General features: G+C 36.0%; 1 protein-coding gene across 3 annotated transcripts in view; it reads left to right on the forward strand.

The window, feature by feature from the left end:
* SNX6 (sorting nexin 6) overlaps positions 1-15325 on the forward strand; it is a 59193-nt gene that overhangs the window by 996 nt on the left and 42872 nt on the right. Inside the window, exons 3-6 of one of the 3 annotated variants that reach the window (XM_057721561.1) lie at positions 10444-10548; positions 11182-11292; positions 13047-13168; positions 15115-15238. In XM_057721561.1, coding sequence (XP_057577544.1) covers positions 10444-10548; positions 11182-11292; positions 13047-13168; positions 15115-15238 — 462 coding nt within the window. Of the gene's footprint in view, positions 1-8307; positions 8348-10443; positions 10549-11181; positions 11293-13046; positions 13169-15114; positions 15239-15325 lie in introns of all 3 variants that reach the window. The other 2 variants (XM_057721563.1, XM_057721562.1) reach the window with 2 other exon arrangements.

Genomic DNA, 15325 nt, shown 5'->3' on the forward strand with positions numbered 1-15325 from the left:
GCACAAGTGAGCACTTGAAAAATACTGATACATGATGATGGCAGCTCAGCAGCCTTCCAAGGTTCCTTCACATTTAACAGCCTGCACTTTAGTTTTCCGTTTTGCTTGTACTTATTTATCTTAGACAATGTGAGAGACATGTCTGTTAGTCGCTTTTTGGCAGGCGATAAAATATTCTTATAGGATGTTATTCTTGTTTTTTTGAATAATAGATAAGTAGTTAGTGTTACCTGATGACTTTTATAAAGCTTTAAAATGGTGAGAAAGATGCAGAGGGTGCTGCATACTTTTATAAACGATGAATTAATAAATTTCTCAGTTTACACAAAAGCATCATTTAGAATTTCTAGTTAGTGTGAAAGCATCACGTAGGATTTATGGTTATTTCTTAAAGTTTTAAGTTCTAATGAATGTTTTGTTTTTTTTTCTAATAATTTTAAGACAAAGTGCTTGTGAATGTATCTGTATCTTCTGGGGTAAGATAATGGAGTTAGATAACCACTTATAAATCATATTCTGGATTTTAAAATACTGGTAACCAGCACAGTTCTTTAGTGAAATGAGAATTGATTATAACACAGACTGATTTTTCTAAATATAAAGCATATGGCCTTCTTTATTTAGATAACAACTTTATGTATTATTTTTGTGGTCTACCAGGAAAAGCAAACAAGATTTCCTCGCTTGTAAAATCTGACTAATGTTCACTAAAACTATGAATTTTTTGAGTACTTATGTGTATGTGAAAAGTAGAGTATTTTCTGGTGAATATTTGTGTTCCAGGCTGTGTGCCTTTGATGAGATTTGCTTATGGAACTGGAACCACTTAAGTCATGTGTCCAAAAACTTTTTCCATGTATTATAAATTAAAGGGAGAGGGAGACAAAGAGCATGTGTGACCAGGAGGTTCTTACAGAATCTTGTGGATGAAAATTTTAATATGAAGATGGAAAAAAAAATTACCATGAATTTGAAAGTGTTTAGAATGTCATGGTGAATATGTCTACATGTCCAGTTCTTCCTTATTTTTGTCCTGTGGAACTGGGTGGATCATAGTTATAGTCATAGCTGGACCCCGTGTTAGTACTGTATCAGCATCTTTTCTTTATATCCTGTCATCATCCTTGTGAAGCCTTTAGTATCCCGGTTTCACAGATGAGAAATCCGAACCTCAGAGAAACTAAGTAAGTAGTGTGAAGTCATACAGTCAGTGAGTGGGAGAGGTGGACTTTCAACCATGTTGCTGACATCAAAGCCAGTGCACATATTTCTCAAAGTCGCATTGAAACACTTGCATCAGAATCACCTGGGGTGTTTGAAAAACTAAAGTCAAAAGTTTCTGGGCCCATCCTCTAGTAAATCAATCTCTTGCGGTGGGGAGGACAGGTAACTACTTTGTTAACAGCCAAGAAGATTCCGTTGTATGCTGAAATTTGATTATGGCTGTGCAAAGTTATCCTGCTGTTTCCTCATTTCAGGAACAGAGATTTCAGGCGGGTATAAATTTCCTTATATTGTGTTTGCCCTGATAGAAGTAGATGGCCATAAATAGATGAGAACTTGTAGGCATTGCACTTTTAGTTTAGACTGTCTTGTTCAGCCTTTTAAAAGTCTTGATAGAGCAAAAGCATGAAGTACATATTTGATGCAAATTGTAGGGGGGATGTCACAGATTCAAAAATAATAAGCATTTCATTCAAAGTAGCAGGTAAGCAAAGTTAAAGACAGCATTTTTAAATACATTTTTAAGCAGCCTTAAATTTTCATTATGTTATTTGGAACAGAAGAGAACCTTACAGCCTTAAGAAGATACAGTTTTGTGAGAAACTTAAAAAGCAAACTAAGAATATACAATATTGAAAATTATTGGCCACTTTTTGATCTCTTCAGTTACACCTCTACATAATAGGCTATTTTTTCTTTCCCAAAGGAAGGACAGTAACATATTATTTAGTAAACAAATGAGCCCTTTGAACTGGACACATTTTGCTCTGATGTGCTTGTTAAATAGAGCAGCAGGTGCCAGCATGATGGCATAATTCTCTTAGCATTTGATTTGAATTCTAAATAATATGTGTATTGTTTTCAGAGTGACTTCAGGTGGAGGAACAGCACCTCTCCGGGACTCCTAGCCTTGCTCCTCCCTCTGTATTCCTTATCTTCATTAATGCCATCACTTCCAGTCCTGCAAGCAAGAAGCCCCTGAATCATATCCTTCATCCCCATTCCAGAACAGTCACTGAGGCCAGATAATTTCACCTCAGAAATGCTGTTTAGCCCATCTTTCATTTACATGGCCCCAGTTAAGGTCCCTGCTGTCTCTTGCCTGGGTTGTAGCAGTTTCTGTCATTGGTCTCTGTCTCCAATCTCTCTGTTTTCCAGTCATGCTTCACATGACTGCTAGTTACTTAACTGAAATGATTAAATCATATGACACCCGTAGTCAAGGACTTACGTAGATCCAGTTCTTTTTGCAGTAAAGTCCGAACTCCTTATGCTAGCATTGAGCACCATTCATAACCCTTTCTGGCTGACTTCATTTCTCAAGATGCTGCCGTCCCTCCCCCCACCCCATACACACACACACACACACACACACTATAGGCCTATAGGCACCCACCCACACACCCCACACACACTCACACACTCACTCTGTAGGCGTAGTCTAGTCTACTTGTCATTGCCCAAGCACTTCTGCACTTTAATGTCTGTTGTATGCATGCTTCTCAATGTTGTGGAGTGTTTTTTTCCCCTCAGCTTTTTTTTTCACATGAAATTTGACTTGTCTTTTAAGACTTGGCCCAGATGTTTGCATTTTCTTTTGTACCTACTCAGCATTTAGCTTGAACACATTCCATGTTTATTGATAGTTATTTCAGATAAAAATGTGACATAGATTTTGTTGGCAGAGGATGAGATGAATGTTGGCAGAGGAAGAAGAGAAAGTTCCTGCCCTGGGACCACAGCAGTGTGGTGAGGGGCTTATGGTAAAGTGCTGTGGGAGTGTGAAGGAGAGTGAAGACATGATGATAGCTTCACACTGATGAAGCATTTTCTGCATGCCAGGGACTTTCCATATATTAACTCAATTCTCAAATCCCTGCGAAGTAACTGCTACCATTATTTCTGCTTTGGAAAGGAAAAGTAAGGTTCAGAGAGATTAAATAACTTGCCCAGGTTCATACAGCCAGTATAAGCTGGGTTCAAACTCAGAGAGTCTAGCTATAGGTCCTGGGTTGTTAAAATCGGAGAGTCTAGCTATAGGTCCTGCTGTTGCCTAAAGGGGCTAAGCCTTAAATGTTGATCGGGAATTGTGTAGGCTTCTGGGGAAGGGGAACGCTTGCCAGCAGAGAGGGTAGCACGTGTAGGTAGGTCATTTGGTTCCACCTGGAGCACTTATTCCTCCTGAAAGCAAGAGTAGATACGAGTAGAACAGATAAAGTGCATAATGATAAAGAAGCCAGCCAGTGGGAAGTCCTGAGGGATCTTAAGCTGGGAAGGACATATGCCCAGATGAAAACAGCACTGTAGATGGCTCTGATGTGGAAGGTGAATTGCTTCTTCTTTGCAGAAAGCAGAGAAACCAGTTACCAGGCTGTTGCGGCAGTCCAGATGAGAAATGTTGAAGGTAGAACTAAGGCAGTGGAAGAAGGGATGAAGGAGGGGACATAGCAAAGAGATGTTTAGGAGGTAGAATGAACAGGGTATAGTGGCTGAATAAATACATGGGTTGGGCAGAGGAGAAGGAGATGAGAAATATAGGAGAGAAGAGTAGAGTTAGAAAGTAGATAATAAGTTTGGTTTTCAGATATGTTGGATTTGAAGTGCCTGTGAAGTGTCTAATCCCTTCCCTGCCGTGAACTAGAAAGTAAGATCTGAAAGGGTGAAGATTGTGTCCTTTCATTGCTGTATCCCTAGCACTTCTGACAGTGGTTGGCACCTTGAAGACACTCAGTTGTTTAATAAGTAAATACATCCAAGTGGATATGTCTAGTTGGTAACTTGAAATTGTGATTGGGGACTTAGAATAAGAGATGTGAGTTGAAGGTATAAATTTAGGAGTTATTAGTGAAGAATGGCTGAGATTGCCAAGGCTAGATAGTACCCAGGGGTGAACAGCATTCACAGGCCAAGGGGAAGAAATAGATTCATTGATGGGGCCAAGATGGGTGGGATGAGGATGAGAAGAACTCCAGAAGTTGAGAGAGTTTTAAGGAAATGGTCTGAATAATCATTGAGGCAAAATACTGAAAAGAGATCAAGAAGAGTGCAAAGTATTGGATTTGAAAATTAGGTCCTCACTGGGCGGAGGTTTTGTGAGACCAGGGCTAATTTGACTAGAAGAGCAGTGTATGAGCAGGTCCTAGAGCAGACAAGAAGATTACATGCTCAGGTAGCCAAAAAGCTCAGCTCTCCTTAGGACATCACTTCTGAGAATGCTGAGAAGATGGAGAGTCCAGATCTATTTATAGAAAGGTTTATTGATGGATCTGAGGGGAAAACAGCTGCTAGTGTTTATTTCTTGGGGATGTGGGAGGTAGGGTCACCTGTTGAGTGTAGGGGTAGAGATGTGGTAGAGGTTTGAGATAGTAAAGGTTTGGAATAGGCTGCTCAGGGAATCAGAAAGGGAGCTGAGCAGATCAGCCTAGGTCTGTTGAATGGTTTTAAGAATCTAATGCAGTTTGGAGACCAATAATTTGTAGTGGACAAGTACAAACAGTGGTGACTTTTCTCTAGCCACACTCAGCTCAAAAAGCAAAGAAAGTCGATGATTGAATTTGCAAGCCAGGTATGACAAAAGAACAGTAGGAATTGAGAAGACCCACGAGAAAGGCATTGGAATGACATCATGTGACTCTAGTAATGTGTTGTTATTTCTGGTATGGCGGATGAAAGGAAATCTAGTTTCCAGAAAGTATATGTATAATCAACCATTGATTTGACTGCTGAGTATACAGTGTATAATAATGGAAATAATTTATTATAGGACTTTGAAAATCATAACTGGTTGTAAATCAACTGTACTGCAATAAATTTTTTTTTAAATCATAACTGGACTAGGAGTAAAATAGATGTAAATTTTGGCCTGAATTAGTGAACTTAACAGAATTTCTGTCCACCTCACTGATTGTGCTTATAATTCCCTAGAAATAGTTTCTTAGCCCTGTTGTGGTTCACACCTTTCTTTCAGGGCTGCAGTGAGCCAGAAGAATAGGGCCTGGGGGACCACTGTAAGGACTAGGTTTTTCTCCAAGTTGGAACCCCTGATGTTTTGAGCAGTGATTTCTAGTTTAGTTGGATCATTCCAGTGGCTCTATAAGGAATATAGATTGAAGAGGGAAAAGGGCAGAAGCAAGAGACCAGTTGGGAGGCTGTTGTAATAATCAGTTATTTTCCTTCTTCCTTCCTCCATCCATCCATCTATCTCTTTACATGTACTTTTCTGGCAAAAGATTAACAGTTAATTTTTTAAGAGTGTCATAAGGTAGATACTTTAATGTGTAAACACATCAGTGTAGTAAACTGGTAGTGAATGTCTTCTTTACTAAGTAATTGTATGTGAAGAATTAATCTGTCAGCAGTAGGGCAATGCCTTTAAATTATTTCCCTAAGGATTGTGTATTTGTGTTGCTTAATCCATTTTCTCTGCCTGGGCTGTTTCTTGACCAGGACACAAGTGTTTAACCTAGTCAGTCTTTGACCAAAGAAAGTACAAAGTTTATTATTGGCCCAGATAAGGATTAAACTAGGGAATGTAGTCTAATTAGAATTTCCTCAAACTGACCTCACTAGTTGCACAAAGTTAATTAAATGTTGATGAATCACAAGTTGTTTGCTTTGACTCTTCCCCTTAATAAAAACTGTCTAAAATTATTGACTCTTCTCTAAATGAGGAAAATCCACCAGGAAAATCTGTGTACATTTTATGTAATTAACACTAAATTTATGGGAATTCCCTGGCGTCCAGAGGTTAGGATTCCGTGATTCCACTGCAGGGGGCCTGGGTTCCATCCCTGGTTCAGGAACTAAGATCCCACAAGCTGCATGGTGTGGCAAAAAAAAAAAAAAAACCCCACTAAATTTACAGTATAATATTTTATTAAGTCTAAGGTGCAATTGATCGGAAGATATATTTTCTTTTATGTACCACTAAGAAAGAAAACATGGCCAATTACAGTTTGTAATTTGTCATCAATTGCAAGGCATCCCTATTTCAGATACATTAAAATGTGGAAAACATGCATCTGAAATTGATGAAATATGATAGCAGGTTATCTTTCTCTTTTTTAAATTTAATTTTATTTTTTATTGACGTATAGTCAGTTTACAATGTTGTGCCAGTCTCTACGACAGAGTGACTCAGTTATACATATATAGACATTCTTTTTTTTATATATATTCTTTTCCATTATGGTTTATAACAGGATGTTGAATACAGTTAGTTCCCTGTGCTATACCTTGTTTATCCATCCAGATTATCTTTCAGTGAAAGTTTTATATTGATGTGGGGGATAATGTTATTGGCTGGCAAGCCCTTGTGTGTGAAACAAATCTTATGATCAAACAAAGTAATCCTTCTCCGTAGGCTCAGGAAATGGAAAAAAATTATTTGAGGTGTGAAGTGTATATAGGAACTGACCATAGGAACATGCAATACCAAAATGAATGCTTCTGCTAATATTTAGGTAAACTTACTATGAGATGTAGATAAAATGAATCAGAATGTTACGATCAGCATTTTGCTGTGACCACATTTGTGATTCATGTACATTTTCCCAAGAGCAGTTCTAGAACTCAGTTGTTAAAAGAATGAAAAAGGCAAATGGTAGACTGAATTAATAGCTGTTAAGGCTATTATATAGGATGCTTTAATAAGGCATACAAGAGAGAATTTATCAAAGAGTTAGAAAGTAAGAAGTAGAGGAATAAAAGCAAAGGAGGGAGCTTCTGGAGCTGATGAAAGTGTTCCGTATCTTAATTATGGTGATGATTACAGGGCTGTAACCTACATATTTATTAAAACTCTTTAAACTATATACTTAAAACCTGCATTTCATTATATGTAAACTATATGTTAAAAAATAAAGTACAAGATCAAAAGTGGTAAATGTATAATATAGGATTTTTTTTTTTGGCTGCATTGGGTCTTCGTTGCTGCTAGTGGGCTTTCTGGTTGCAGCGAGTGGGGCCTACTCTTCGTTGAGGTGTGCAAGCTTCTCATTGCAGTGGCTTCTCTTGTTGAGGAGCACAGGCTCTAGGCTCGCGGGCTTCAGTACTTGTGGCACACGGGCTCAGTAGTTGTGGCTCGTGGGCTCTAGAGTGCAGTCTCAGTAGTTGTGGTGCATGGGCTTGGTTGCTTCGTGGTGTGTGGGATCTTCCTGGACCAAGGCTCGAACCTGTGTCCCTGCATTGGCAGGCGGATTCTTAACCACTGTGCCACCAGGGACGTCCCAGGAATATTTTTTATCGATGAGTTACAGTTTTAAAAAGCCAAGTGTTTTACTATCAGACAAAAGCAAAGCAAAAAAAGGGAAACTGTTTTTGGTATAAAAGGATAACAAAGTGGAAGACAGAGAAGTATTTTAATAATTTAAAATAGTCTTTAATTGGAAGAGTAAATGACGGCTGTGCATATGTAGAAATCCTGAAAGGTGTGTTTCCAAATTGATAGCACAATGGTTAAAAAATAAAGAAACCTGAAAATTAAAATGTACTTAGAGTTGTGAAATCTGGCAGAGATATTTTATATAATCATTAAAAAGAAAATATTAGCAGTTGAGATAAAGTTTTGACAGAATGTAAAGACAAAGACAACCCAGAAAATCTAGGCTACTGTTCCTCCAGTATAGCTCATTCTGAAGATTCTGTTTTGATACGTCTGTGATAGGGCATAGGATTCTGGTTTTTTGTTTTTTATAATATTTATTTATTTATTTATCTATCTGGCTGCACCAGGTCTTAGTTGTGGCACATGGGATCTTTAGTTGTGGCATGCATGTGGGATCTAGTTCCCGGACCAGGGATCGAACCTGGGCCCCCTGAATTGGGAGCATGGAGTCTTAACCACGGGACCACTGGGGATGTCCCGGATTCTGTATTTTTTAACAAGCGTCCACGTTGAGTCTTATCAGTTGTGTCTGAGAAATGCTAGACTAGGCAGTGAAAACATAAGAAATGGAGAACTGCCAAGGTTATTATTCCAAAAATCATATGATAAATTTATTAGTTTCCTGTGGCTGCTGTAACAAATTACCGCAAACTTGATGGGTTAATACAACAGAATTTTATTCTCTCGCAATTCTGCAGGCCAGAAGTCTGAAATCAGTATCACTGAGCTGAAATCAAGGTGTTGGCAGGGCCATGCTCCCTGAGGCTCTAGCGAAGAATTAGTTACTTGTCTCTTCCAGCTTTTTCGTGGCTGCCTGCAATCCTTGGCTTGTGGCTTTACCACTCTAATCTCTGCCTCCGTAGTTAAGTTGCCTTCTCTTCTTTTGTGTGTGTCAAATCTCCCTCTGCCTCCCTCTTATAAAGATACGTGTAATTGTATTTAGGGCCCACCTGGATAATCCGGGGTAATTGCCCCATCTTTTTTACCAGGTAAGGTAACATCCACAGGGATTTGGATGTGGATGTCTTTTGGGGAGCTATAATTCAGCCTAGCACAATAAACATCTTAAGAATGGCCTGAATGTGAGTAAAGAGAAATAAAGAAACAGATTTCTTAACTTAGAATTAAGGTAAGGGGTTAGAGAAGAGGTAGGAAGGACAGTTTGAAGACTTGATAAGACTAAATTAAAGCAAGAAAACCAAAGAACAAAGTACTCTGTAATGTTTCCAGTATTGCAGAAGCAATGAAGATAGTTGGAAAATGAAAAAGAAAACTTTTTTGTAATTCAAGACAACCTTTAATTTCATTTCTTTTATCAGACAATGGGCTACATGTAGCATTGAGTACAATAGTAATTTTTAAAACATTTTAAATTTTTATGTAAGTTTATAGTATTAACTTTTAAAAATATGGTTACTGATTAAAATTTAATGTAAACTTATTAAAGTTATCAATAAAGTTTTTGTTAAAGGCAATCATGGATAGTATCATGCAGTTTAAATAGTGATTAATTTCTTCTCTGACTCTTAAGTTAGATTGTATGTAATAAATGGTATTTATTATTTGAAAACATGTCTACTCAATACAGAACCAGTAGCGCAAAAATGAAATAGTATGTTACTTTCATTACTAATACACAACTCTATTTAATGAAAAACTGCACAAAATTCATCTTTTGGTAAATCACAAGATTTCTTAAAGCAAGGCTTAGTTTTTTCCTATTTATAGAAGTAATACATGCATATCATGGAAAGTTTGGAGAATAAAAGAATATATAAAGAAGTAAATCCACTGCAATTTTGTTGTATTTCCTATGAGCCTTTTATGTATGCATTTTTTAAAAATATAATTGAGATCACAGAGTAAACAGTTTTGCTTCCAGCATTTTTTCCATTTACATTGTAGTTGAAATTTGAAGCGCTAATGACTAGGTAAGATTCCAAAGTCAGTCCTGGCTTTTACAACTAGAGTATTTGAAGCAGACTAGTTAGTTAGACTTTAAGTATTTCATATCTTTGCAGCTGGCTAAGACTTTATTTTATCTTTTAGTGTATTTGCTTCTTTTGTAAATCTCCAAATTACTCAAAAATGTTAGAATGTTTATTTGTTTAAAAGGGAAGGAAAATGGATGAAATTTAAGAATAATAAGTAGAATTATGATTAGAATTATAAGTGGAGAAGTCTTCTCATAGGTGAGTAAGTAGAAGCACTAAATAGAGGATATACCTAATTCTAATATGTTAAAGGTATAGAGTAAAATTTAATTCATATCACAGGAGTTAATTATTGAGTATTTATTGTGGTAGCATTTCTCTTAGCACTTTACATACACATAATACATGTATGTAATATATTTAACTATCATTAATAGTTTTATAGTATATTCCTGAATTAAAATAAGCAATAGAGTTTAAATGATTGGGCAGTATTCTTTTTATTATTTTTCTTGTTCTTAAAGGTAGATACATCCCTTAATTTTAAAACGAACTTTTAAAGAACTATCTTTTTGGAAAATAGTTTACTTTTTGGGTGAAACTAATAAATCCTGGTTAGCACATTGACTCATACAAAGCAAAGCATAGTTGAATGGTATAGAATGAAAATTGGTTAAGATAATAACATACCCAAAGCACCTCCTCCAAGATAGATATATAGATAGGTAGATAGATAGAGATAGATAGATAGATTAAATGAACTTGAGTACTTTTCAAATTTAAGATTCTTTTGTTATTTTAGTTTAGTTTTGTTTTTGCATTGTCTTACTGTCTGGGAGAAGAATGAAGTTGTATAAAAGCCTACAGAATTTTCATTGAGGTATTATTTTCTTTTTCTAGCTTAAAGCAATAAATGTAGATCTTCAAAGTGATGCTGCTCTGCAGGTGGACATTTCTGATGCTCTTAGTGAGAGAGATAAAGTAAAATTCACCGTTCACACAAAGGTAAATGGGATTTTGTACTTGTGTTATTTTAGTTATTTATTGTGCTAATGTTACGTATGTAATAATATATTGTCTAGAATTTTGGTTTTGGACATAATTAGAAATTGTAGTTTAGTTTATAATTCACTGCTGCTGTTTTAACAAAATGTTTTAGGGTAATGTACTTTTTAAAGATTAACATTTGAGAATTAATCATAGAACTTAAACATGATAGAAATTTAATTTTCTCTAGACTTTTAATATCTTTTACCATTCTTGTTATTTCCAATTTTGTTACATTCCTGCAGTTAAATTGCTGTTTTAACAAATTATTTTCTTTTTAGATTCAAGTTCTCAGGCACATTTTCAGATTGTGATCTATTTTTCTTTGTTTGAATAGTTGAGTTTGATATATTTATAGGATAACTTTTCAGTAATGGTAGAAGTACAGTATAATAAGAGGCTGTCAGCTTATTTTCTCAAAGATGCCAGGATAATTTTGTCTCAGTGTCTCAGGGTTTTCATAATAGAGTGTAAAAGCACTGATAATCTTTCATAAAAGAGTATTTTAAATAAAATAAGGTATAAAATGCTTGTTAAAAGCTTTTTAAATATAATTTTGATTTTTATTTGAGAGAATCTCTGTCTTTGCAGAGTTCATTGCCAAATTTTAAACAAAATGAGTTTTCTGTTGTTCGACAACATGAGGAATTTATCTGGCTTCATGATTCCTTCGTTGAAAATGAAGACTATGCAGGTTACATTGTAAGTGCTGAGGTTCCATTTTAATTCCATTTTCTAGGAGCTTTTTAGATACTTTACTTTGTGTTGAAATCTTGTTTAGCACTTTTAGTGAACTGATTTAATTTTTTTAAATTGCCAGCTACAAAACATAATTGGCTACCATCTTTTAGTTGTCTTATCTTGTTTGGGAGTGTGGGGATATGGTTATGTTATGCTCATTTAAACTTAAATTCTTACTGTTTATTAGAATTGAAATGGGCTTGTCCCGGGGGTAACTAAAGGGGCGTTACAAACCATACTGGTCTTAAACCCTTAGGCAGACAGATGTTTAGGTTTGGAGGGCTCCTTAAGAGGTTATCTAATATAAATATGCACCAGGTATTGTGTGGCCTTAGCTGTTGGACACACTCAGATTTCTGAAATTTAGTTTTGTTTGATTTCCGTGAAATCATCCTGACCTGACCTGATTCCATCTTTATCCTTGTGGCCCCTCCTCAGTCATTTGCTTTTTTTTCTTTCTACAACTTGAGTTTGGTAGACAAGTGACAGTGTTTTTTGTGTGTTTGTTTGTTTTGGTTATTTACCAGTTTATATAAAGGATACAACTTAGGAACAGCCAAATGAAAGAGATGCATAGGATGAGGTATTTGGGTGGGTGGTTGGCACAGAACTTTCATGCCCTTTCCAGGACATACCCACTTTCCATTTTCCCAGCATAGCAATGTGTTCACCAGCCTGGAAGCTCCTCCTGTTTCCATCCTATTTCCACCTTTTTTTCCCTCATCTTCTTGTATGATGGCATTTTCTTACTAATTTTTTCTCCCATAGACTAAACACTTCAAAAATCAAGACCATGTCTTATTTATCTTTACCTGTCAGTTGCTCAGCATCATGCCTGGCACATAGCAGATGCTGTGTGTGGGCATCAGTGAATGTGTGCTGATCTGTACTTGATGCTTCGTTCTTCATTGCTTTCCTTGGTGTAATCCTTTTCTTCAGGTCATTGTTACTTTAACTTTCCCCTACTTAACGTTTCTTCCTCTTACTTGCTCTCTTTGCTTTCCACCATTTCCCCTTAACAGTTCTTACCTGTAGACTCTTCCTCCTAAGATAAGTTGTTTTTCTTATATCCTTCCCTTGAATGATATGTCTCTTCTAGATCTTACATTTTTATTCAAGGTAAGTGCTTACTGTGGGTGGGTAGGATGAGCTTAGTCATTAGCCTGGGTCTTGTTCTCTTATTTTTAAGTCAGTGCTTTCTGCCGCTGGTACACTCTAATCATACTGTTTACATACTTTTGAAAAATAATATGCGTATTTGCTACACATTTATTTAGTGTGTACTCAGAGCTTAATGGGCATGTACATTTGAGGACTCTAGGTTGCCACATAGGAATCTGCAGACTAAAGTTTGGGTACTGCTGTTCTAATACCAGGAAATAGTGCTCTGCTCTGTTTCTTCTTTGGTGTAAATGACCTCAAGGATATATATATTCCCCGTATCCAGTTCATTCAGAGTGACTTTAATTCTCTCAGACAACAGTCTTTTATGGTGGCAGTAGTACAACTGCTGCAAGAAATTAAAGTCTTTAAAACTAGTGATTTGGGGGCTTCCCTGGCGGTGAAGTGGTTAAGACTCCTCACTTCCACTGCAGGGGGTGTGGGTTTGATCCCTGGTCAGGGAACTAAGATCCTGCATGCCTCACAATGCGATCAAAACAACAACAACAGCAAAAACAAACAAAGAAAAAACTAGTGATTTGATTCTATTACAGATCCCTCCAGCACCACCAAGACCTGATTTTGATGCCTCAAGGGAAAAACTGCAGAAGCTTGGAGAAGGAGAAGGGTCTATGACAAAGGAAGAATTCACAAAGATGAAACAGGAGCTGGAAGCGTATGTGATTTTTGTTGTTAATTGTGCTTGTTTTAATGCCTTTTTTTGTTTTGTTTTTGTTTTTGCTTTTTTGCTCTCTTATATCCCATCCTTTCAATCATGTCACCACACTGACCCTTTCTGGAAGATTCAGGTATATGCCATACAACCAGTATTAGCAATCATGATCAGAGCCTACAGGAAAATTATAGAATAATTATCTGCACTGTAAAATTCTTTAAATGACTGTTTTAAATAGACTGAAAATTGAAAATAGAGGATCCAAAAGTTCATAAATAATAGTAGAAAGGGAAATAATAACTTTTTAAAGCACAGTGTAAATCATTTCGTTTTTTATTTACAAGGCCTTAGTCATTACCCACCTGGTTTTCTTTTTTTGACAAGTGCGTACTACCGAGACTTCTGTTTCTCATAGAAGTGTGCACTGGGCAACTCCAAATAAATTCTTTCTTTTTCTAAAAGTGCGTGTGCGCGTGTGTGTATAATTCTCCCCCTCCTCTTTTCTCTGCCTGTGGCTTCTGGCTAAAGGGAAAAGAATAGGAGCAAAGTAACAATAGAATAGTTTTTTAATGTTTTTTATTAAATTATTACTAGTTTCGTATATACTAGACATATATTAAGTCCTTGAAAAAAATTGAGATAATTTCTATTTCATTTTTAGCATATTTGCTGAAAATACAGTTTTTCCTCTTTTATTAAACATTTGAAATAATTTTGGATTTGCTGAATAATGTTCTGTATTTTGAGAGTTATACAAGGAAATAACTTTCCTTGCATTATCATCACCTCCATCACTCTTTTTCTGGTCATTTCCCTCCTTTGTGCATTTCCTTTTCTCCTCTTCCACTGAATTTCATTTTTTAAGCATATATTCACAGTGCTACTAGACTCCTCTTAAGGCTGCTAAACTCTTGGCAAGATAAATTAACAAAGTAGGTCTTCTTTGTTAAAGTGTAAGGTGACAGATATTTTAAGAAGTCTGTCAATACTGAGTGCAAGCAGTAGTCTGATAGCAGACAGATATATATGCTTCTATAGTTTATAAGACTGAAAGCTGGAAATTAGCAGAGCACATTAATATTGAAAAAATCTGTGGTTTTCCAGTGGCCCTGATCATGATTCTTTTGTGGTCTGGTTAGGGGTTGGATAACAGAGAACCTTGGGTCTATTCTCCTGCTACTTCCATCCTCTGCATCCTTCTTTTTTGTCTTCACTGAATGACTACCCTCACAGAGATCAAACTTCTCCCAACATTGGTCCTGCTGGTTTGCTGGTATGTAAAACTTATCCTCCTTGCACATAGTTGAAGCAAGAATATTGGGCCTTTTCCTGAAGTGTTTTTTTTTTCCCAAACTGACATGTATTACTATGTGATCGCTGTGATTCACTGATGATATTAAAATATTTTAAACACAATTCTTCAATTGTAATGGCAAAAATTAGTCTCTCCATAGTGTGTTTCTTTCTTGTATGCTTGGGTCATTAGATGAAAATAGTTATTAATGTTGAAAATATACTTACTGAAGTTTGGTTTTTGATTTTTTGATTTTTTTTTTGTACGCAGATGTTTAAAAGCATTAATTATCTAGAAGTTGAGTCATTAAAATTGTACAGTATAATTTGTAGTCTACTTTCTCTGGAGCTGAAAACAAAAACCCTTATAGTTACCTTTAACCTCAGTTTGCATAGGAAGAAAGGTTCATAAAACCTAAAAATATTAACATTTAAATATAATAAATACTATTAACTAGCATGAAGTCTTTTCAGAGCTGGGTTTTATATATTGAATATTTCATTAACAGTTCAACTAAAACCTTTGTTTACATGGATTATATCTTTGTATCTCTAATTTTGTATTTAGAATAATTCAAAGAATATTTGCTGAAAAAGTTGTTACAGATGTTTTTCTGCAGTGTTTTACCTTTAATTTTGTGTATTGTTTCTAGTGAGTATTTGGCAATATTCAAGAAGACTGTTGCAATGCATGAAGTGTTCCTGTGTCGTGTGGCAGCACATCCTATTTTGAGGAAAGATTTAAATTTCCATGTCTTCCTGGAATATAATCAGGATGTGAGTATTGAATTGATCAAAGTAGTGATCAAGGTTTATTTTTAAGGAGTCATTGGAAAGAGTAGGGAGTTGTTAGAAAAGGCTTAA

This window comes from Hippopotamus amphibius, chromosome 2 (genome assembly GCF_030028045.1).
Source record: "Hippopotamus amphibius kiboko isolate mHipAmp2 chromosome 2, mHipAmp2.hap2, whole genome shotgun sequence".
NCBI lineage: Eukaryota > Metazoa > Chordata > Mammalia > Artiodactyla > Hippopotamidae > Hippopotamus > Hippopotamus amphibius.